The sequence below is a fragment of the Pseudorca crassidens genome, chromosome 13, assembly GCF_039906515.1.
Source record: "Pseudorca crassidens isolate mPseCra1 chromosome 13, mPseCra1.hap1, whole genome shotgun sequence".
Taxonomy (NCBI): domain Eukaryota; kingdom Metazoa; phylum Chordata; class Mammalia; order Artiodactyla; family Delphinidae; genus Pseudorca; species Pseudorca crassidens.
Window position 1 is genome coordinate 15,660,550 of NC_090308.1, and position 25,169 is coordinate 15,685,718.

The 25,169-nt window shown below is 43.2% G+C and overlaps 1 protein-coding gene across 14 annotated transcripts in view; it reads left to right on the forward strand.

The window, feature by feature from the left end:
- Positions 1-25,169, forward strand: part of LRP11 (LDL receptor related protein 11) — a 71,059-nt gene that overhangs the window by 1,855 nt on the left and 44,035 nt on the right. For all 14 annotated transcript variants that reach the window (XR_010933622.1, XR_010933620.1, XR_010933621.1 and 11 more), the window contains exons 2-5: positions 4,814-4,971; positions 18,985-19,126; positions 23,857-23,982; positions 24,840-25,046. Coding sequence is in view for 10 of the 14 variants with exons in the window: in XM_067701781.1 (XP_067557882.1) it covers positions 4,814-4,971; positions 18,985-19,126; positions 23,857-23,982; positions 24,840-25,046 (633 nt within the window). In the remaining 4 variants the exon portion in view is untranslated. The remainder of the gene's footprint in view (positions 1-4,813; positions 4,972-18,984; positions 19,127-23,856; positions 23,983-24,839; positions 25,047-25,169) is intronic.

Sequence of the window (25,169 nt, forward strand, 5' to 3'; positions counted from 1 at the left end):
ATTAGAGGGGCGTAGCCTCTGGAGTCTTCATGACCTTTAGGTCCAAAGAGAAGGGTCTGGAAATCTGTGTCCACAGTGGCCCACCTCCCTTCCCACCTCCAGGGGAATAAACATCAAAGGTCACCCTGCAACTGCTCAGCCTTGAGGCAGACGCTGGGAAGGACCCCAAAGCTTTCTCCCTGAAGTGGAGGCAGGAGGTACTTTCACCTGGACCCTCACCAGCATCTCAGCCCGCCCATGGGTGTTACACGCACATCCGTCCTCTGCCCAAGCAGGGACTCAAAGATCCCAGCACCAAAGAAACAAAATCCCTTTCCCTTTTTCTCACTGCACATCTGGAAGAGACCAACATTGCCAAGGAGAGCTTTCTTATAAGCCCGGGGAAACCAAAAGGAAATTAAACAAGGAAAGAATATGCCCATGGGAGAAAGAAACTTTAGTTTACTATAGAAGTTTCTGAATCATTTTTTGTTCTACATTGTTTTTTTGGCCTTCCCTTCCCTGGGGCAAGTTTATCTAGGAATTCAGTTTTGTAGATGTTCAGAGGTACACACAGATGACCACTGGGCTTGGTCCTTATTCTGGAAGAGAACTGCCTTGCTCACAGTTCTTTGGCTCTCCAGTAGTATGGACACATGGAAGGGTGCTTCTTAGCCCAGTGCGCCAAGAAACGGTCTGCAGGTAGGGCAAACGTTACCCTACCCAAATGTCCTGTGTTTTCCCCGCCCAGATTCTTTAACCTCCTGAAGTTCTCTGTGCTTCTGAGACGAAGTTTTTCCTTCTTGAGTGTTTTTTATTTTTCTGAATCTTGTGAGCATGTGTAGTTTAAGGCCAAAGGAGCATGAAAATGGTTTAGAGAAGCTCTTGCAGAGAACTTGTTAGGGGTGCATTTGAGGTGAATAAGATCGTGAGAAAATGGTGGAGGGCCAGGTGGGATGGGACAGCACACATTTATAGTGGACCCCATCAGCCCTGTTTGTTGCTGATGTTCATTGATGGGAAGCACTATTAACAAGCTCCTTAGACAAGTGAACTCACTCTGTCCTCACAGCACCCCAAATCTAGGTTCTTCCATAATCCTCAGTGTACTGGAAGGCTTGGTAAGAGAAAGTAACCTGCCTGAGGGTCTCATGGCACCTAAGTTGTGGAGCTGTGTGTTGTGAGCTGTGTTCTGGGCCAGCTGGAATGTTTTTCACCAGCAGCATCGGGCCGCCTGGAAGCAGAGATGCCCTTGGTTGGGTTTCGAGGGTGGCACTGACGAGGTGGCTGCAGGGGATGATGGAAGAATGTGCGAAGGAGTGGAGGATGCTTAGAGAGGTGTGTTGAAATGACAGAATCTGCCTGCGGTTGCATGCAAAGGTCAGGGCTGGGGACTTGAGGTCCTGAAACCTGGGTTTGAGAGGCAGCTTTTCTACATGAGGGTCCCTGTTCATCCTCTTAGGACTTGAGTGCTTGCCTTGCCTTCCAGCTGGGCTGTCATGACGATCAAGGCTGGACATGCTTTGTGAATTATAAAGGTGGCATTTTTTTAGGGAAATGATCCATGCTAAAGAAAAAGTATGAGCAAAAAAGTTTATTATAGCATTATTTATGATGGTGAAAAAAATTGGTAACAAAATATCCAGTAGTAGAGGTTAGGGAATCAAAATGACAACTGTGAAGTTTATGTAGTGACACAGGCAATGGTAGGATATATGAATAAATATCAAAAATAGAAAATAAATTAGTAGGTTAAATTCAGGATGTAACTTTATATTTACTGTAACCAGAATACACATCCAGTGCCCCCAAAGTGTAGTGGGAAGGACAGAGCCTTTCAGTTTGACAGATCTGGGCTGACATCTGAACTGACAAATTTATCACTTGTGTGGTCTTAGGCAACTAAGTTGGCCAGTCTGACCCTAGTTTCCTCATGAGTGTGATGCAGATGACAACACTACCTCAGAGACTTGTGAAAGTTCAGTGACTTCACGGCTCAAAACACTAAGCATGGTGCCTGGTACAAAGAAATCACCCAACAAATGGTAACTATTAATTATTATTATCAGCAGCTCAGATGGAGAAAGACAAAGAGTACACACCAGAAATGATAATCATGTTGGGGTTGTGAATCATTTTTTCCTAATGTATTGCAATTAAGAAAAACACACAATGGAAGAAAAAAGACCACAAAAGCCAACAGAAAACTCAAGATGGATTTTAACCTGTAGTATCTAAGCCTCTTCCCTTAGTCTGGCCCTTCTTCCATATCCTCAGCCTCGCCTGTATCATTTGTACCCACGCAACAAGACCCAGATGCCAGACCTCTTCCTTGCCGTTAAGGCGTTGGTCAGAGCAGCTGGTCAGAGCAGCTGGTCAGAGCAGCGTGTTGTAAATCAGCGTAGCTAATGGTATACTTCTCTGTATAAAATGCCGCCTTGATATGCTCCATCAAAATTGGTATGAGTTTTATTTCACCTCTGTGGATCTTACCAAGTGTGCTTAGTCTTCAAAAGAAATCAGTGTTTCCATAGTACTTAACATTGGCTTGTTCCATTTTTCTAACAAAAATTCCAAGTTACATTTAATCTTGTTCTTCATTGGCAAGTCAAATTTTTTGAATGATAGCACACTCCTTTCCTCCTCTCGTCATTTGTTTATTTTTAAGACCTATTTCTGGCTTAAGCCAGCTTTGCCTGGACTTGAACTGAGGAGGAAATATAGCTCTATTATTTCAAATACCATGACCAATTTAGAGGGTATGAGGATTTCAACTGTGTTCATAAATCATATCTTTAAGCTTACCTAAAGAAAAGTATCAATAAATGACTAACGCGATTATTTTTTTCTTCCAGGAGGGCCAGGATTAATTAGTTTTATAATATGTGGGATATTTCAGAGCTTACCTGATTTTTCCATCTTAAATCTTTCTTGGTTAAATCTTTAAGGGCCTAGGACTTCACTGGCGGTCCAGTGGTCAGGATTCCGCACTCCCCCTGCAGGGGTGCAGGTTCAATCCCTGGTCGGGGAACTAAGATCCTGCATGCTGCGCGGCGCAGCCAAAAAATTTTTTTTAATTAAAAAATTAAGAAAAGAGAAGAGAGTGTGAAACCTGAGTGGAAGGTCAAGGAAAAAAAGAAAAATTAAAAGCAACATTTAAAAAAAAATCTTTGAGGGCCTAAAAATATATTATTAGTATCACTGCTGTTTATATCATATAGGTGTATTTTTGTTTACTTAAAATGGTATTTTAACATAAATTTTAAAGCAAATAGCTGCTAATTATAATGTATTACTGCTGAATTATAGGATTCGAGAATTATGGGACTCCTCTGGCTCTCCAGTGGTTAAGACTCTGTGCTTTTGCCGCAGAGGCCATGGGTTCAATCCCTGGTCAGGGAACTAAGATCTACAAGCCGCACAGTGCAGCCAAAAAAAAAAAAAAAACGGTTCCAGAATTATAAAGTGGTAAAACATTGTGTGGAAAGTGATGAACCTTCTAGAAGCAAAGGAAGTTCTCTATAAAACTATAACAGGGCCTATTAGTAATGCAGTTGTCATCTCTCTCCTTACCTGGGAGGAGCAGAATAAAGTCAACAGGCACTGGATCTTTGCTCAGGTGGAAAAAAGATCAAATGTCTTCTAAGGCAGGGGTCGCTTATGTGGCTGATTTAATTCAGTTACTAGTCCTCATTCTTTTAAATGACTGTAAAAATGGGACTCACCTTCTCAGTGGACACATGTACCCTTTGGCAATAGCAAGTGTGCTTATTCCTTGTAAACTAGCTCATGAAAAAAAGAAAGTCATCTCTCTTGGAGGCTCACAGCAGCATTCTCATTCAGAAGAGCCACAGCTCTAAGACCTGCAAGCCCCTCATGTCCTCTGTTGCTGGGCGTTGAGAGGAGCGATAGATGAGAAGATAGAGCTGCACAGGTAGGCCAGGTAGGTCTCTGAACATCCCCTGAAGCAAGGAAATGACCCAATCAGGTTAGCATTCCGGAAGAGTCCTTCCAGCTGCAGTAACCACCCTTTGTTGCCTAATAAGAAGCTAATACGATTGCTGCTAGCCCCAAACCTCAGGCACTGGACGTCTAGATTGGCCCTTAGAAGTTTACTTGGGAGGCAACTTCGGCTGCGCAGAAAGAGAGCAATGTCTTAGCAACATCATTCAGAATAAGCTAAGGAAGTCCAGGCCAGGATTCGGACCAAGTTTTGGAGCTGGAGGAGGGAGGAAATAGCGGATGCCAAAAAAGATGTATTACAAAAACCTGTAGGGTTTTTTGTCCCAGCTAAATTACTAAGTTTCTTTAAAATATATGTGCATTTGCGTAAGCTTACTAATAAGATGCTTAAATCCGTTAAAATATTCACAATTCTGCTCTTAGAAATATTTTCTATATCTAGTGGCTTCTATCAGTCACCACTGGAGCAGCTGTCAGTCACGTATTAATATTTAGTGAACACCGTGAGCCTTAAATTTAGTACCATGTAGAACAAAAGGTAAATACATACTCGTTCGCTATTTTAGGATATCTCAAACTCTGTGCCGGCTTCTCTTATAAAAACTAGTTAGAAACTGTGAACCTCTTGTGGTTTCCTAGATGAAAAATTGGATTCCAGAAAATTTCTATGTGAGTTTTATGTGAATCCAAGAACTTGCCTTAACTTTCCAAATTTAATTTATTACGTTACAATGAAAATAACTTTCAGTTACTATACATCCTCTTGGCAGTTCTTTGCTGGACTACATCTATTCTAGCAAACAAGTTACCTCTCAATAAATTAAAAAAATAGGGAACATATGTCTTGTGAATTATTTATTTTCTTTCACAGAAAAGGACGAGCCTCCACTTAGCAAGGCCGGGCAAGATGTTGTTTTGCATCTGCCCACAGATGGAGTGATTCTGGATGGCCGTGAGAGCACAGACGACCACGCCATCGTCCAGTATGAGTGGACACTGCTGCAGGGTGACCCGTCAGTGGACATGAAGGTAATTCATGTCGTAATTGTAATGAAAACTAATGTTTCAGTGCAGTGGTCTTTCTACTTACGTTCCCCAAATGTCTGTAAGTTGGCAGAAGTGCAAAATGGAGAAAGCATAAAAATGATTGTTGAAAAAATGTTATATGAATTTACTTTTCTACTGAGTTAACAGTGATCCTGACCATGTGTTTTGTTTTTATTTATTTATTTATATTTTGGCTGAGCCTCGTGGCTTGTGGGGTCTTAGTTCCCCAACCAGGGATCGAACCTGGGCTCTCAGCAGTGAGTGCATGGATTCCTAATCACTGGACCACCAGGGAATTCCCTGACCATGTGGTTTGAAGCTTCCCCTCGTTCTTACTGCTTTTTTTTTTTTTTTCCGGTACCAATAAGTCTTTATTCATTGTATTTTCCCAAGGAAAAGAAGGGGAAGGGAAAAGGGTCAGCATGTGTGTTACAAAATGATAGCAAATGGGAAAGGAAGTACCTGGCACAGCAAAATCAACCAACGAATAAACACTGCCCAGATGGGGTCGCCAAAGCCTAAGGGGGCTCAGTCTCCTGCAGTTCAGTAATGAGGGGAAGGGATGAAGAACAGGTACATGCTTTTCTACCCTCCCTCCCTCCCCATAAATTCAAGATTTCACACAAAGCTTTGGTTTCTAGCAGTAAACATGGAGTTACGTTCGTCTCCTGTTAAACAATTTTGTGGCCACTTTGACATAAGTTTCTTGCACCTGCATAAAATTTCCTGAGTGACTTGGCTATACATTCATCTTTCCTTTCGTGGTCTCCCAACCCCACTTTCTACATGGAAGACCCCCTCATTGCTCCTCTCTACCCTAGGATTAGAGATTAAAGTAGGTTTTAATCCATCCAAAGACAGCAGTTTTTTGGCATGAATCAAATCAAGGAATGGTCATGACTCAGGAGATTGAGAACAAGGGATGATGAGCTCTTAGCTTCTTCAGGATTTTTGCACAAATCATTTAATCACAGACACCCCACAAATTAAACGTATAGGTGTATGGACTATTTTTGGGGAGGGCACGAAGGGGGAAAGAAGATGGGGTAGGAATACAGTTCTTGCTGCTTTTTTGTTGACTTCTCCAGAACACAAAAATGCTTCAAGGAAAAAGACTCATGCTTTGTTTTGTTGACTCAGATTACTTTAAAAAAATTTTTATGTCTTCTTTTTTCAGTTCAAATCCAAGTAGAAAATTTGAACAATACAAAGGAGCATAAAGAGGAAAATAACAGTAGAATGAACTTATTCTTCACATGATCCAGAAAGCAACCATCATACCTCGCGTTAGGCCTGCCTGAGATAGTTGAGTTAATTAAGTGAGGTGGGGTTTGGAGTCAAGGGCTCCTATTCAAGCTCTCCTCACTGATTTTCATCAGGCATATCTGGGCTGGAATTGCTGCCGATGGGAATGTGCCACTTACCCAGTGGCTGCCTGTACACAATTAAGATACAATTGACATGTAACATTATATGAGTTTCAGGTGTATAGCACAGTGACTTGATATATGTATATCTGGTGAAATGATCACCACAGTAAGTCTAGTCAACATCTGTCACCACACATAGTTACAGTTTTTTTTCTTGTGATGAGAGCTGTTAAGATCTACTGTCTTAGCAACTTTTAAATATACAAAAGTGTTATTAACTGTAATCACCATGCTTGCTGTACATCATATCCCATGACTTATTTATTTTATAACTGGAAATTTGTAACTTTTGACCTCTTTCACCTGTCCCTTACCCCATGCCTCTGACAACCACCAATCTGTTCTCTGTACCTGTGAGCTTGTTTTTTGGGGTATTTTTGTTTTCTTAGATTCCGTAATAAGCATAAGGTCATACAGTATTTGTCTTTCTCCGTCTGGCTTATCTCACTTAGCCTGATGCTGTCATGGTCCATCCATGCTGTTGCAAATGGCAAGATTTCCTTCTCTTTCTTTACACACCATATCTTCTTTATCCATTTATCCGTTGATAGACATTTAGGTTGTTGCCATATCTTGGCTATTGTAAATAAGGCTGCACTGAACATGGGAGTGCATATATCTTTTTGAATTAGTGTTTTTGTTTCCTTTGGATAAATACCCGGAAGTGGAATTGCTGTATCAACACAGGGAGTCTTGAGTCGTGAGGACAGTGGCTTTTTATTAACCCTGCCAGGACCCTTTGTAGTATTTCCTGGCTTAGGCAGATAAACTTCATCCAAATCACTGCAGTCAGAGGAGGTGGGGAAAATCTGTGTTGGTTTGCCAGGGCTGCCATAACAAAGCACCACAGACTGGGTGGCTTAAACAACAGAAATTTCTCACAGTTCAGGAGGCTAGAAGTCCAAGATCAAGGTGGCTGCAGGGTTGGTTTCTTCTAAGGCCTCCCTCCTTGGCTTGTAGTTGTCTGTCTTCTCCTGCCTGTGTCTTCACAGGCTCTTCCCTCTGTGCGGAAGCACTGACTTCTGTTTTCTTGGGACAAAGACAAGAACAATAGTCAGCTAGTCCCTCAAGACTAATTTAAACACACTGCCTTACCCAATGATTAGGCAGTCTTAGAACTGGACCAGACCCTCGACCAGCATCTTACCCAGCCTCCTATCCATACAAGAGCACCTGCCTTCACATCCCTTCCAGTGGTCATCCAGTCTCTGCCTGGTATTTCCAGAGATGAAAGCTCATTGTTTCACATCACGTCGCATGACATCTTCAATCAGCTCTCCTTGTTGGGCCAGTGGGGTGTTACTTCTATGCACTGGTGTTGAATCTTCTTTTTGGAAAAGCGCTGAACACATCTTTTTTTCTGTGTATCAGCTGTTAAAGTTTTTTTTTTTTTTAAATGAGTGTCACCACTTGGGATGGTCTTCTCAGAACTAAACACTCTCAATTCTTTCAGATGTTCCTCACATGAATTGAGTTTTAGACTGTCCACCATCCAGCCTTTTTTGGATTATCTCAGATTCATCCGTGCCCTTCTTAAAATCGGACACCCCTAATTGAAACCCATACATAAACCGTGGTTCTTCCTGACACAGACTATTACATCCTGTGATCCAGACATTGTCTCACTTCTATTAATGAAGATTCATTTACATAAACTACCTTAGTAGCTGCTTCACACCATAGGTTCATGTTGAGTTTTCCATTAGCAGGATCACCTAAAACCTGCTTCATCTTTCTACATGAACTGCTGTCCTGATGGCCTCCCCCATCCTGTGTTTGTATAATTGATTTACTGAACCTGAGTGCAAGACTTTATGGTTACCCTTTTTATATCTCAGTGTTTGGGTTTTCAGCTACAACAGAAATAATTTTGAACTTTGAGGGTCATCCATCATATTTATTATTCTTCTGTGCATGTGTCAGCTGCAAAATGAATGTATCTTTACTGAAATCTCTGAGAACTAAGATTGATCAGGAAAGGTGCCCGGGCAAGCCATGGATCAGCCTGCAATGAGAGTTCTCTTGAGATGGACGCCGACAATTAATTAATTGGCACTCGTGGGATATATTTGTTCAAGCAGCTGCAAATCTCTCTATTATCATCTAGCTTTTCATAGTTGCTAGTAAAGGCTCTACTCTGTAAACAGTGAATTATATATATAAATGCTGAATAAAAATGCTGATGATTCAGTATTTAATTTATTGAAGATATTTATAAAGAAGTAACAAGATTAGGCATTTCTTATAGACTTTTAGGGCTGACTGTGATGCCATCAAGAGGAAAATGTGTGGGACTTCCCTGGTGGTCCAGTGGTTAAGACTCTGCACTTCCACTTCAGGGGACACGAGTTCGATCCTTGGTCGGAGGAACTAAGATCCTGCATGCCGACCGGCAGGGCCGAGGGAAAAAAAAGAAAAATAGAGGAAAGTGTAGACTAATTCCCCAGCCAAGTGTATAACGGCGATGGCAGATAGACCTAAAGCTATAAAGCCAACATCTAAGTGACAAAGTCTGCAATAGAGGAGTCATTTGCTATCAAACTGCAACTGTCTTATAATGGTGTACATTCATGAATGCCCCCAAAGTTAACTCAACTCTCATTGGTCAGGCTTTCCGCGGAGTGCCTCTCCCAACCCTTTCTTGAGCCGTCCCCTCTCCTCTCCCCTTTTCTCCACTGTCTGCAGGGTCCTCACCCCCTTCTCTCATCTTTGGTGGTAGAACAGTCAGCCCTCCCTTTGTTTTGGGATACTTTAAGACCAGGTTGTAGGACTATCCTTTCACATCCGAATGACCCATTCAGGTATTCAGAAAACAAAAATCAATGAGGTTCTCACCCTAAGAGGAATTATGCTGCCAGCTTAATGATGATCAAATTAATTGCTAACCTTTTCTAGCATCTAGTGTGTGTCCAGTACTGTACTAAGCACTTTTTTTTTTTTTTTTTTTTTTTTTGCGGTATGCGGGCCTCTCACTGTTGCGGTCTCTCCCATTGCGGAGCACAGGCTCCGGACGCGCAGGCTCAGCGGCCATAGCTCACGGGCCCAGCCGCTCCGCGGTATGTGGGATCCTCCAGGACCGGGGCACGAACCCGCGTCCCCTGCATCGGCAGGCGGACTCCCAACCACTGCGCCACCAGGGAAGCCCCTAAGCACTTTTTAAAAAAAATTTTTTTGGCCACGTGGCATGTGGGATCTTAGTTCCCAGAGCAGGGATCTAACCTGCACCCCCTGCATTGGCAGCGCAGAGCCTTAACCACTGGACCGCCAGGGAAGTCCCAGTACCAAGCACTTTAAATCGACTAAACATATGGGAAAGCTCATGTTCTGACTTGGTTTCCTCATTTATGAAGAAAATGAATAAGAGAGATGATTGGTCAGAACCAAGAGGTTCTGATTTTTTTTTCTTTCTGGCCACACCCAGCAGCTTGCTCTATCTCAGCTCCCCAACCAGAGATTGAACCCGGGCCTCCGCAGCAAAAGCGCCGAGTCCTAACTACTGGACCGCCAGGGAATTCCCAAGAGGTTCTGATTTTAAAGTCATATCTTTTCTGCCCTCTAACAGGATATTCTACATCTATTTAACTGGGTATTATTAATCTATAATACATTCTTAAATGTAAGAAGACACATTTTTCAGGTAGTCCATTAGATGTCACTGAGTTTCATAACATAATACATGTAGATCTGAAGTCAGAATGTAAAATATGACATTTAGGAACATGATAACAGAGTATGAGGACGTTCAGGGAGATTTGAAATTCATAAATCTGTAGATTGATTTCCATTCACCAGATGTGGAAAATTAAACTGTCTTAGAATACCATGTGTCATGGAAGCTTACTAAAGGATGGGTACTGTTTACACCAGTAACTTCATTATTAACTGAAAACCAGTTGCCCATCGGTGTGCCTGCTGAACACACTTAATTTTTAAAAACAGATAGGTGTATTATCATCCACACTGAAACATGTTTGGGAGTGAAAGGAGGTGGTATTAATAATTACACCGGGACCACAGAGATAAACTGAGACTGTCTTGAGCAAACAGAAACATGGGTCCTTCTTGATAAAACCCAAGTTCCATGAGACTGGATGGTCTATATTTCATCTCCCAATTAGTCTCCTTTTTAGACCGCCCTCAACACATTAACGTAGTATTTTAAAACTGAGCCTTAGAGAAAAGGTTTTCTGGGCACGGAATATAAATAGAAAGAAGAATACTGGCTTTTCGTCATAGGGAAAGAGAACGCAAAATAAATGTTGAATTTCACACTGCCTTCTGTCTCACGTAGGAGATGTTTTGTCATTTACTCCTCCTCAGTCAGTTTCCCTGGATATAATTTGGGTCAATACTGAAAATGCTCACAAAATGAAAGAATCATATATGTTAAGGAGATGATTAAAAAACGTATTGAAAGACTTTATAAAAATTTAGTAAGCAGGATTTTCAAGGCAGCCTGGTTGTTTAACCAATACACAAAGTACCAGAGAACCTACGGTGATCTTTGAAGATTAAAGGCTAACTGCATCTGTCTCCTGTTTTTCACCTATGATTGTTGATAACAGGTCAAAGATATATGTAAAATCTATAATGTCACAGCAGAATTTATAAGGATTATGAAGGATTTCTTTAGAATTATTTTCAGCGGGGGACTGAGTGATGGGTGGAAAAGGGATTTCAATTGTCTGGGATGCTGTCAGGATTTCTCCCCCCGCCTCTTTCCCTCCTCTCATTCCTCTCTTCCTTCTTTCCTTCCTCCTCCCTCTCTTCTTTCTTTCTTCCTTTCTTGATATTTTTTCCCTTTGTCTCCTAAAGTCTAGAACTATACTTTGTACTCACTAGGTTTCTAATAGTACTTGCTAAGTTGATTGGTTCCTTTTTTAAAAGTGATTGACTATTTTGCTAACCTTTCAAAAAGTGCCCTTTTAAGCCTCAAATTTTTATCATCCTTCCTAGCAAGGTGGGCAGGACAACATCTTTCCGCACTCTGGCCTCATACTGATGTTAGGAAGAGCTGCTAAGTGTTGTCTAACAATTACTTTGCATCTCATCAAGGGAGATCCTAGACACATATCACCTATTATTTTTTCTTGGCTATTGGACAGTATCTAGTCTTCATGAAAACAAAATGTAAATCCCTTCAATAAAATTTATCCTAGATTTGAGGCCATGGGGTGGGGTGGAGGAGAGAGTGTGTAGACTGTTTGTAAATTTTAAAAAGAAAGAAAAATGATAAGTAAGTAACTGAGAAAGCTTCGTATCACATTTCAACTATTTCCTTCCTCCCTCAGTGAGTCAGTTTAACAGTGAATGAAAGAGATCAAATAGGTAATACTTCTAGCACACCTTCTACTTTGCTTTTTTTTTAAATTTATTTATTTTATTTAATTTAGTTATTGTTTCTGGCTGCATTGGGTCTTTGTTGCTGCACACAGGCTTTTCCCTGGTTGTGGCTAGTGGAAGCTACTCTTCATTGCGGTGCATGGGCTTCTCATTGTGATGGCTTCTCTTGTTGTGGACTACAGGCTCTAGGCGCGCGGGCTTCGGTAGTTGTGGCTCGCAGGCTCTAGAGCGCAGGCTCAGTAGTTGTGGTGCATGGGCTTAGTTGCTCCGCGGCATGTGGGATCTTCCCGGACCAGGGCTTGAACCCGTGTCCCCTGCATTGGCAGGCAGATTCTGAACCACTGCGCCATCAGGGAAGCCCTGCTTTGGTTTTTGAATCCTCGCTTCACCACTTCCTCTGTGCAAGATGGGAATAACCAAAGCCCTCCTCTCAAGGTGTTATTACTGGGATAAAAGGAGGTAATGCAAATAAGACCCCTGGAACAGTGAGCAGCACATAGTAAACAGTAAAAAAAGTACGTTATCATTCAATTTGTTCTGAGATCATCTTTCCTTTGATGGTGTCCATGACGTCCCTGGTAGCCTTGTCTTGCACCCAGGCGGGCTGTGTTGGTGCCTGGGTAATGTTCTCTTAAAGATTCTCCCAAGGAACCCCAAACTCCAAATACTCATTCCATGTGCTCACCAGTGCCCAGAAGGCCTTTAATAGGGAACAAAACCTCACTCCTCCAGTGCCTACAGAGGAAACCCTTCAGAGTCTGGTCTGAGTCAAAAAAGGACTTTTTAAAAAAATGTATTTTTTTGACACTGAAAAACCAGAGGGTCTAGTTGTTTGCTGGAGGTGAGAGCAGAAGGAGAGAGGGAGAAGCAAAACAGCACCACACCCCAGGGCACCAAAATGGATCGGAACCTCTGCAAACTTTCACCTACGTCACTGCCCGTCAGTTATTTTATTCACCTGAAGCTTTGAATAAAGGACAAAAAGTTATGGCAGCCCACAGAACATTTTTGAGACACAGAAGATTATCAAGGCTGCAAATTTCCTGAATAATATCTGGGGATAAGTTGGTGCATATGGGGCTTCCTTGGTGGCGCAGTGGTTAAGAATCTGCCTGCCAATGCAGGGGATGTGGGTTCGAGCCCTGGTCCGGGAAGATACCACATGCCACGGAGCAACTAAGCCCGTGCACCACAACTACTGAAGCCAGCATGCCTAGAGGCCATTTTCCGAAACAAGAGAAGCCACCGCAATGAGAAGCCCGCACGCCGCAACGAAGACCCAGTGTAGCCAAAAATAAATAAATTTATTTTGGGAAAAAAAGAACAAGTTGTTGCATACGAATGAATATTCCGTTGTGGCCTTAAGCATTTCTTTGTGTCTTGCTTCAAGAATTAAGGGTGTGGACTTCCCTGGTGGTGCAGTGGTTAAGAATCCGCCTACCAGTGCAGGGGACGTGGGTTCAAGCTGTGGTCTGGTAAGATCCCACATGCTGCGGAGCAGCTAAGCCCGTGCGCCACAACTACTGAGCCTGCGCTCTAGAGCCCGCGAGCCACAACTACTGAGCCCGCGTGCCACAACTACTGAAGCCCACGCGCCTAGAGCACGTGCTCCTCAACAAGAGAAGCCACCACAATGAGAAGCCCGCGCACCACAACGAAGACCCAACGCAGCCAAATAAATAAATAAAAATAATTTTTTAAAAAAAGTGTAAAGAAGAAAGAATGAAGGGTGTTATTCGTCAGGAAAAAAACCCCCAGCAAATCCTAGGACTTACTGCACCAATTAAGCAAGAAGACACATGAGAGCATAATAGATGAATAATTCATACCAGTTGTGTTTCAGAATTAACCGTGAGCCTTGATGTAGACTGCCCTTTAAGCATGAATTCCTTTCACACAATAGCTCAGGGCCTTGAATGTTTAACTGCATTTTTTTCTTTAAGAAAACTACTTATAAGGAAATGATGAAAAATAATCTCCCTGGGAAAAAAAGTACATACCTCATGAAAAATAAATCTGGGTAAATTGAGAATTTGTGAAAGCTCTATTCCAATAGCAACAGAAGCTTTGAAGTCTTTTTCCTGTTCAGAAACACTCAGCTTCCCAGACAATAAATTTATAGCACAATAGGCTTCCAGCATCACAGGAATCTGCAGTCAGTCTGGGCTTTCAGGTCCCCTTGGGTTTAAACCTGACTTCCTGTCACTGTCCCTTCAAAGGTCCTGGCACTTCTATTTGGCGGTGGGTAGTAGGGTGGGGATGTGGGCGGGAGAAGCACTTTTAGAGGTTTTAAAGGACTTTGCGTGTATGAGGAAGTATCTTGCTTTTTCAGACCACAACAGCTAGCTGGTTTGTGTATAAGCTGTGACTCAGTGCTTTCTAGGAAATGATTCTTGGAATAAGGACCTGAAAGGCCTAGAGCTCTGCTAACTTGGAGGTAGAATTCTACAGTGGCTACAAGCATGGAATTTGGAATCATATGGCCTGGGTTCAGACCCAGTTTTGCTAATTCCCTTGTGGGGTGAACTTGGGAAAATTACTTCATTCTTTAAGCCTCAGCTTCCTCAATTGTGAAGAAAATAATACTACCTGAGAGTGTTCCACTGGGGGTTAAAATGGGAAAATGCAAATAAAGTGCTTAGCACATTGCACAGCACAGAATGAGCACTCGTGGAGAGGTAACTATTATAGCTAATTCTAAACATCTTGGGATGTAAACTATTTGTGGGGTCTCTTTGACCAATAGTTTAACTGAACTACAGTAAGAATAAATTTGCTCACTTGTATATACACAAACAAACAAAAATTATGAGCGCCTTCTACTGGCAAGGAGCAAGGGAGTAAGGCCCTATGAAGAATTTGTAGGGTATTTTGCCCTCAGGGAGCTGCCTCCCATTGAGGAGATTAGATGTGCCCCTAAATAACGATAATACCAAATAGAAGGTGGCAAGGCCAAAAGAGAATGTAGATAATGTGCCCCTGGAACTCAGGGGGAGGGAGAGATTATAATCTAGCTGAGGGACATCAGAGAAGACTTTGCAGGTGCGAGCCCTGTGGTACATGTCTCTGTACTCTTAATATTTTGACAGTAGGACTCAAATCGATGTGAAAATTTCGGATTGAAAAGATCCACATTCTGTAGTGCAAAAATTTTGAACATGTGTGAGGGCTTTCAAGTTCAATGTATATCCTCTGATTACAGTAACCTAGGACCATGAAAATCAGTATCCTTTTAAAATGAGAATCAGGTTTGGCTTTCCCTGGAGGACAGTTGCCCATTTGCCCAGTGGTCTGTGCAATAACATACTTTTACAAACTTCCTTGGTTTGGAAAGAAGGGAAGGGCAGTAGGAGAAGAAGCAAGAGGGCAGCAGTGCTGATCTTCTGTCTGTAGAAACTGCATATGGCCACAGGTGCAAGAAAATTGGCTCACGCCCTCAGGGAATGTCCTGCTCTTGGTGGGAAGGATGGGAGCGTTAGTGTTACTCTCTTTCTCTGCTCTTGTTCTAGCTCTCTCTCATCTTCTTTTATGTCATTTGCCATTCTGTTCAGTCTTTTGTTCATTTATTCATCAAATATTCATTAAGTTTCTAGTCTTAGAACTTAGGTTCGAAGACTGCTGGAGGTAAGAAGAGGAATAGGGCTTCCCTGGTGGTGCAGTGGTTAAGAATCCACCTGCCAGTGCAGGGGACACGGGTTCAAGCCCTGGTCCGGGAAGATCCCACATGCCGCGGAGCAACAAAGCCCGTGCGCCACAACTACTGAAGACCGTGAGCCACAACTACTGAAGCCCGCGTGCCTAGACCCCGTGCTCCGCAACAAGAGAAGCCACCACAATGAGAAGCCCATGCACCGCAACAAAGAATAGCCCCCGCTCGCTGCAACTAGAGAAAGCCCGTACGCAGCAACAAAGACTCAACTCAGCCAAAAATAATAAAAAAATAAATTTATTTTAAAAAGAAATGCATAATAAGAAAAAAAAAGAATAACACAGAAGTAAAACATGGTTGGGTTGTAACAGGAAGAATAGGTTCCTTTTTCCTCTCTGTACTTCTAGAGGCTTCTAATCATGGCTAGTTTTATAAGTGGAGCGCTATTTCCATAACACATTTTGAGAGAATTTGAAAAGTAGGAGAAAAGGCCCAGTCCAAAAATATTTCTCCCTTTGATTCCTGAAACCTCAAGATAAGCAATGTAATTCTGTCTTAATTACTGCCTTTTTGGTTCTGTTCTTTTGAGAATGATCCTCCTCTGGTGAGGTTAAGAGAAATCCCCAACTCCTGAGGAAACGCTCTTAAAATCACCTTCCTGCACAATTGGGAAAGATGGGTACATCAGAGTTTTTTGTGACTATGATCTAACTCCATTCATTTGAGCATATATAACTAGGAAAGTACAGACAGTTGAATTCATTTTGCTTCTTTTTTACAGAACTTTGGGTCATATTCACGATGAAAAGTAAATAGAAAAAGGAACATGTAACTGAAGAACAGAACCTAAGCATGTTCACCTGAAGTATCTCGACAGCTGTGGTGCCAGTTTATGTTCTGGCCTCTCCTGATCAGGACAGCTGCCCTGTGTGTCTCCTTCACTCTCTGTATGTGTGCAGGGAAATGGCGTTGGATTATAACAAGGATCGTAAAGGCCTTCAAACCGCTATAGAGCTCTCATCCGGTTTTGCAAGTTGGATTAGTTGACACAAGGCAGAAGGCTAGAATGCGTTTGGGTTCATTGGTTCAATGGAGTTTCTTACTGAAATATTTTGTACCACGTTATCTTGTCACTGCTTTGTAACTGACATATGCCCAATGCCTTATATAGAAGCAATTATGGGGGTAGGGGAATAGACAGGTAGTACTCATTTTGTAACTCAGTGTATATAATAATCATGTATGTATGTGTGTGTGTGGTATATAAATAAACCCAAACGTGTATTCCTCGCCACTAAATTACTATTTTAGGGAGGTGCAGTTGAGCCAGAATAGCAGTGAATTATACATTGATTTAGCCAGAGGCCAGCCATCAAAGGCTCTGTTACTGCTGAACAGGAGATCTTGGGCAGAGATTAGAAGCTCTTTGTTTTATTAAAGGTAATATCTCTCTCCAAGTTACAAATTGGGTATGTTGCATATACATTTATGTGTGTGTGTGTATTTTTTATCCTGACACTTGGGAAATGTTTGTAAAATACTTTAAATCCTTTCCAGTGTCATATAAATGTGAGGAGATGTCCAAGAAGATGACCTGGGTGCTTGAAGGGAAAACGTCCGTCTTACAGTTCTATATATTCTAATATCTGATTTTGAGGAAAGATAGCATTTGTTAGCCAACTAACTAAACTGAAAAGGGCCAGGGAATTAAAAGTACAAATTACTATGTTTGAAATAAATAAGCTACAAGGATATATGGTACAGCACAGGGAATATACCCAACATTTTATAATAACTATAAATGGAGTATAACCTTTAAAAATTGTTTGCGTCACTGTGTTGTACACCTGAAACTTAACCTGAAATTGTAAATCAACTATACCTCAATTTAAAAAAAAAAAGACATGCCAAGCTGTGTTATGAAAGGGATTAAAAAATCAAATCAGATTAATGTTTTATCTCTTATGGCTTCAAAACCTGAAAGTTTTCTGCATCCAGGAAATAAAAACACAGGGAAAAAAATCTTGAAATGATGAAATCCAAAAATCAAAGTGTTTACTTCCGTTTCTCACTGGCTCTGGGAGACTTAAGGTGAAACAGCAAAAGCTTTAAACAAATTACTGCAGAAGAAGGGGAGGGGAACCTTTTGTAGAAGAAATTTCACAGGAGATTAATAGGACCTTATTGACTTTCTCAGTTATCAAAATAAGCCTCAAACAAAGACCTTGGTATTAAGTTACTGTACTTAGTTTCTGCTCATAGAGGCAAGGCCTGCAGATGTGGACTGGTGCCGAACGCAAAGCCCTCTTTGGAGGCCCTTCGGGCAAGATCCATTCTCTGTCAGCAGCTGTCAGCATCTCCCTTTTCTGTTGGTGTCCAAATCCAGCAGCTCTCAGAGCTTTCCCACAGAGACAGTTGATCGTCATTACACCCATGGATAGCCGAGCCGCAAAACCTGACAGAGCTGTCCTTCCTCTATAAGCAGATTTTTCAAAAAAAAAAAGGCGCCAGGGAGGGGATATTTAATTTGAAAAGACCTAAATTTGAGTGCACCCAAGATGTTGAAGGTGATTACCATGGTCTGGATCTGGATACGGTGTTTCCTGCATCAGAGAAGAGGTACCTAGGAAGGCTAGAGGGAGGCCTCCACAGCCCAGGTGGAGGGACTGGCCCCTTAGACGAGGGATGCTCTGTCCTTCCAGCCCCAGCGTTGGAAAGAGGCTTCCCAGGGAAGGCACGGCCCACAGAGGTTTAGTTTGACACGGGCATGCTGAGTGTTGACACCCAGGAGCCTTCCCAGAGATATGACCGGGGCCTGGGTGAGGATGTCTTGCGTGGATGGCCCCCACAGCCTCCAGCCTCAAGGCTTCCCTGGTCTCTTAAAATCTCCATTAACTTCATCTCAGCCTCACTCCTATGGCCACACTCAGCATCCCCCTGTCGCACCCACCTTAAATCCCTACTCTGACTCAGTCCTACTGTCTACCCTCTCCTCTCATACACCCAGGTCAGCACACCCCAAGGCTGCTGGCCTTCGGCAGTCTTAGGTCTACGTTCTGGCAGACCAGCTGGGACAGAAGACAGAGCTTCTCTCTCACACCACCCTGCTCAAGGCTGCAGGGCTTCACGTCAGCATGCTCCAGTGTGGTCATCATCTGCTCCCATGTTTCCAGGCATTCCTGTCTAAGTCCCAAGAAACGATAAACAGTGGTGTCACCTGTCGCATAGCTGCCACCTCGCACAGCCTGCCTGACTCTGAGCCAGAGGCTCCCCTCAGCCTGGCACCCCTGTGGCCATAGGAGAGGTCATAACTGACCCTTCCAATGCAACCATGTGGATGGGCGTGGGAGGGGAAGTTTCCAGGAGAAACGGGGTGTTAGCCCCCAATCCCACCGGAGCTCAAGTCTTCTGATCAATCTGCCAGAATTGTGTGTGATTAGTATTCTACAACCTTGGACCAGGAGTGGAGAAGTGGGTCATGGGACTGCTTCAAGGATGACATTGATTTCCAGTTCAGGATGATGCTGGACTCTGTGCCTCAGGTTCTTAACTAAATATGATGTTTCCTGTCAGGTGCCTCAGTCCGGAACTCTGAAGCTGTCCCACCTACAGGAAGGGACATACACCTTTCAGCTGACGGTGATGGACACTGCTGGGCAGAGGAGCTCTGACAGCGTCTCGGTGACCGTGCTTCCCGTGGCCTTCTCCGCAGGAGGTGAGAAGAAAGCCCTTCCCTCACATTCACAGTGGCCAACAGAAACCAGGTTATCAATGGAACGATGGTATTAAATTGGCATTTTATATTCTGACTGTGCATTACAGGGGCCCTTTCATTTTATTTTTGCTGTTGTTGAATGGGAAAATCTTTACTAAAAATATGATTGCAAAAATAGGCTGCATTGTATGTTGGGCTAAGTGACGCTGCTGAATTGGGGCGGGGGAGCGCTCCACACTCCAGGGGATGAGAGTAGGCTGTGTGAGCCACGGGGCCCGAGAGATGCTCCATCTTTCCGTGACTCAGTTTCGTGAAAGACATCTGGCTTTTCCAGGAGAGGATCTTGTTTAAAGGAGGGTGGTCTATTTGATATGTATGTTCAAAGTATGCAGCCAAGGAGTACATTGAAAACAAATTAAAATATATGCAGTGCATGTGTCAATTTAAAAGGACTATTTAAAAACTGTCATGGACGCTTTACACAGATGCACAGATACGTTAATAACATAGCTCGACATATATATAATGCTTCTCACGTTCTGTTGCCCAGTGTAAACTCATTTCTCCCATTTACCTGTTTCTTACTTTCCCAAACATCTACATTTCTAAGATTAGCTCATCAAGTTAAAAAAAAAAATTTATATGGAACTCAGCAGCACTAAAGATATGGGGGTATGGCAGAGGGAAGCCCTTCCCCCAATTCACTCTGGAGAAGTGCTGAGATAGTGTTATGTGTGAGGGTCCTGTCACTCGGTCAGCGGATGCCTTCCCAGCATCTGCGGTGAACGGGAACTGTGTGCAAGGCAGTGGGCGTGGCTACTGCGCTCCACAGACCTGATCTCTGCCCATGTGTGGTGACCCTTCACTAGCCATGGCTCTAGCAAACTTGTAGCCTGTCTCCTACATCCTTGATTCCTCAGTATTTAGATGGTAATCGAGCCAGCAGTTGGGAGAATAAGAATAAAAAGACTGGATTTACTTGTACTTTGACTGATCTTCCATCAAAGACATGGGTCAGTGTGCATATTGGACATGAGGAAGGAGACTTTAGAATCCTAAGAACTCCGCCACCTTGATAATTTGCCTTCCACAAGGATACAGCGTGTTAGGAACATTCACAATTAGGTTGGCTGACTCCTGTCCAGCCAAGGTTTAAGCTGACCATGAGGAAGGAGGGGTAACCGCCAATGGACAGGCCAGACCCCAAACTCCAGTGCACTCACCGCAGCACCGTGAGTCAGCCACGGGGAGTGAGCCAGGCCTGCAGCCCGGCCCACATTCAAGCAGTCCTTGCTTGTTGATTTATTGCAGCTGCACCAAAGAGCCAGTTACCTAGAACACACCTTAGAAAGCTGGCCATGTGCCAGGGCCGCTGCAAACAGCTGAAATCATCAGCAGTGGAAAACTCCTGGGCCCTGAGGGCTGTTCTCCCGGGAACAGGGCTCCCTGGGCAAGGAGCCAAGTCAACTGCTGGTTCTGGGAGAAAAGTGCTCCTGGGAAGCTGTCATCCCCTGCAGAAATTAGAAAAGGGTTGTTTTTATACAACTGAGGTGCATGGGAGGGAGAAACGGCTTGAGCTCATGGAGGCAAAGGGCTGACACCTCACCAGCTGCCTGTTGCTCTGGTTTACTTACTCAGGCCAGTTTTCTGGGGCTCCCAAGGCCAGTTGCCAGTTGTACATTTCCGGCCTTTCTCAAGATGACGATAAAGTGTATTTGAAGCTGCAGAGAGCGAGTGATGTGATTCACCTTTGGTTACTGAAAGGCCAGTTGGGTATAGGTCTTACATATGTAACTTTATACAGAAAATAAAAAGAATGCTATTGTATTAACTGCTGTCTGGAATCACTCACTGGTTAGACTGAAATAACAAACTATGAATTAAAGTTAATAAGATCCTACATCGACACATTGAAAACAAGAGGTGGGGATTGAGAGAGTTTCTGTTCCCTCTTTTATATATACGCATCTTATGGTTAATGACTAGCTTTCATGATAACCAAGGGTGACACTTTCTGGGGTAAACAGACAAGCACATACCCCTGCTTCTGTGATAAGTTGGTTCAGTTTTGGATATAGAGGCTGCATGTTTTCCAGCTCTGCAAAAAATAATCTATTCACAGAGCAAGCCAACAAACACCTCTAAGATGATCCAGATATGTGGTCTCCATAGAGAATCCCCAACAGACAGTCAAGACATTTTTAAGACGGAAAAGAAAATACCAGAACTTATCTATTTTAATTATTTAATTAATTATGGCTGCATTGGGTCTCTGTTGCTGTGTGCGGGCTTTCTCTAGTTGCGGCGAGCAGGGGCTACTCCTCGTTGTGGTGCGCAGGCTTCTCATTGAGGTGGCTTCTCTTGTTGTGGAGCACGGGCTCTAGGTGCACAGGCTTCAGTAGTTGCGGCACGTGGGCTCAATAGTTGTGGCTCACAGGCCTAGTTGCTCTGCGGCATGTGCGATCTTCCCGGACCAGGGCTCGAACCTGTGTCCCCTGCATTGGCAGGCAGATTCTTAACCACTGTGCCACCAGGGAAGCCCCAGAACTTTTTTTTTTTAATTTATAATTTTTTTTGCGGTACGCGGGCCTCTCACTGTTGTGGCCTCTCCCGTTGCGGAGCACAGGCTCCGGGCGCGCAGGCTCAGCGGCCATGGCTCACGGGCCCAGCCGCTCTGCGGCATGTGGGATCCTCCTGGACCGGGGCACGAACCCGCGTCCCCTGCATCGGCAGGTGGACTCTCAACCGCTGCGCCACCAGGGAAGCCCCAGAACTTACATTTTTATTAATTTTTATTTTGTACGATGTGTAATATGGTGGCACATGCTTAGGATTTATAGGTTGGAGATAGGTATAGTCAAACAGGTTTGGAGACCACTAATCTAGAAATAGATGGGTAGGTTGGAGATAGGTATAGTCAAACAGGTTTGGAGACCACTAATCTAGAAATAGATGGGTAGGTTGGAGATAGGTATAGTCAAACAGGTTTGGAGACCACTAATCTAGAAATAGATGGGTAAATTACTAATATGGATCTAGCTCCCAAACTACCAAGGAGTCAGGAAAGCCTCAAGATAGGATTTTCATGTCATGAGTTTAAGAAATGTAAGCAGAGGCTGCATCCTGCTTGGTGTCCACAGAGTTTCCCTTTACTTTTCCTCCCAACCCCTTCCCTGTGTCCGAAGCAGATTCTCCTTTCTAGGCCCAAGTTCTCAGCCATAACTGCTGGTTTCCTGCGTCCTCTTCTTTCTGCCACCATTTCTTTCCTTTACCTCTTTTTCCTCCATAATCAAGGTATCTTCGAATTGCCTTCCACCCAGATGGACTCCTCTCCCAGCATTTTAATTGAACTTCTTTCCAGTAGAACGTTTCCAAGACTCTCCTGGGCGTGTATACTATGCTCAGCCGTTTGTCTCAGAAATACCATCATGTACCACTCTCCCATGAACTGAGATAATAGTCTAGTCCATCTGTCCCTGGAGAATTACAGAATCCTTAAGACCTACTTTTAGCCTGGTACCTTTAGTCCGCATCACTCGTGTCAGCAGTTGTTATGTAGCTAACAACTATAAAGTAAAGTTGGCTTAATCTGGAGTTGGGGGGTGCAGGGAATGCCTTTCAAGAAAATACATGTAGCTCTGAGGGTTAAAAACTCTTAAGAGCTCCAAAATGAAGGGAATTTCATTATTTGTAGAAAATAAATTCTCACCAGCTAGTAGCTAAAGATTCTGTTTATTCTTTACAGCACCATGGATCTATGGTGGCCAGCAAACAGGGTTCAATAGTAGAAAGTTGATCTCAGTAAAAATTATTACTTAGGAAATGTGAATGCAAGAATAGCACATAGAAAGTGGTGTCTATACAGCTGATCACAGACACATGAAGGAAGGAGCCCAGCGAGCTCAGCCTAAATCACCATGAGAAAAATAAATGGCCAGCTGATACAAAAAAAAAAAAAAAAAAGCAAGTGGTGTCTCTGCTAAAACACAGCCAGCCAAGTACTGTGCAAGGGGTGAACCGGTGTGAAGTGGCCTGCTGGGGAGCTGATGGACGAACGGATGAATGCAGAGTGGGTCACCTGAGGGAGGAAACCCAGGGCAGGATGGGGAAGACCAGAGCTGCTGCTTCTCTGTTCTCACCTCTAAAGTATCAGTGGCTTAGAGAAGGGCCCCAAGACGAAGAGCCGGGGAGGGGGAAGGGGGAGCTGGGACGAAGGGAGAGAGCGGCATGGACATGTAGACACTACCAAACGTAAAACAGATAGCTAGTGGGAAGCAGCCGCATAGCACAGGGACATCAGCTCGGTGCTTTGTGACCACCTAGAGGGGTGGGATAGAGGGTGGGAGGGAGACACAAGAGGGAAGAGATATGGGGGTGTATGTATATGTATAGCTGATTCACTTTGTGATACAGCAGCAACTAACACACCATTGTAAAGCAATTATACTCCAATAAAGATGTTTAAAAATAATAATAATAAATAAGCTGGAAAAAGAAAAAAAAGACGAAGAGCCCATGGTGATTCCTAAGAATTAAGTCAGGAAGGTCAAGAAGAAACCCCCTAACCTTCCCAGAATCTGTTGCTCGAGCACAGACTGTTAGGTGTTCCCTCATTATCTGCATCTCTTTATCCAAATGCATTTCATTATATGTATAGTCTCTGTTAATCTTGACACGGTAGAAGTCTTTTTTTCCTGCACTCCTGTGACTTGAGACTTGTTTACGAACAGGATGCTCGAATGTTTGCTCACGCTACCACTTCTTTTGTGATGACGGCTGTTGCATTGACATCACGCTGGCTTGCGATGGAGTGGAGCAGTGTCCTGATGGGTCTGATGAAGGTTTCTGTCAAAATCGTGAGTTGACTGCATCACATTTTGGGGTAGAAGGGATGTCTGTATTGTCACAATAAATGCAAACTCAGTAGTGCTCTTTTTCTGCCTTGTTTCAGGTATAACTTCATGTGAATGAGCTATGCCTTAAATTAAATGAGCATTTACTATGTCTTTAATGCGAGTTACAAATGTCAAATTTTGATATCACTTACGTTTTTAAGAGATTGTTTTCAATTTTCTGCAAGATTCTTCCCCATCCTAAAAATGCTGTTTAGCATATGCTTTTTTAAAAACTGAAATGAGGGACTCCCCTGGTGGTCCAGTGGTTAGGATGCCGTGCTTCGCATGCAGGGGCTGTGTGTTCAAACCCTGGTTAGGGAACTAAGATCCCACATGCTGCACAGCCAAAACAAAACAAAACAAACCCCCCCCCAAAAAAAAAAACCTGAAATGAGCTAACGTTTTCTTTTGATAGATATTTTAGAAAATTTATGACATAAGGGTGTGGTTAGTCCGAGCTGTAAATCAGTCTTATAATGCCACGTGTATAAACGCTCACCGCAATAAAGGAAGAAGAGCTGTGGAAAGTTTAATGAAGAACTGGTTTGAGCAAGGATGACAAATCTCAAACCCTTAGGTTTAAGTTGTATCTTTGTCTCTTTCTTTATGTGAACTTTCAGAAAGCGAATTATTAGAAGAGAACTGATTACTCATTTGAAAACAAGAACAAATAGTTTTTTATGGGACTCTGATATATCTTAGATGAATAAGTTATCATTCCCAAATGTCCATGACTTTAAATCTACTGCAAATTTAGTGGTTTTAGCTAAAGTTCAGAAAAGAAACCCAACAACTGATAGTAGCTCTTTAACCCTCAGTGAGCCTTGACCGCAAGATGGTGACCCACACGGCTGTGGCACAGCCTAGACCCACCGGACCAAGCAAAGATGCAGGCAGGGGCTCCTTGCGGGAAAAGTCCCAGAAAGCCACTGCTCCAAAACAGCCACCTGCGTCATCAGCCATGGAAAAGAGGAATCATTCTGCCTTTTGGGGACCAGAGAGTCTCATTGATCCTGGGATGCCAGGTAAGGGCTTGAGGCAGATTTTCACAAAGAGTCTCATTCTCTATAATGACACTTGGCTCAAAATAAAGTTCTATTTGAAGAGTGTTAAGGAAATATCTTAAAGGATGGAGTTAAAATGAAGAA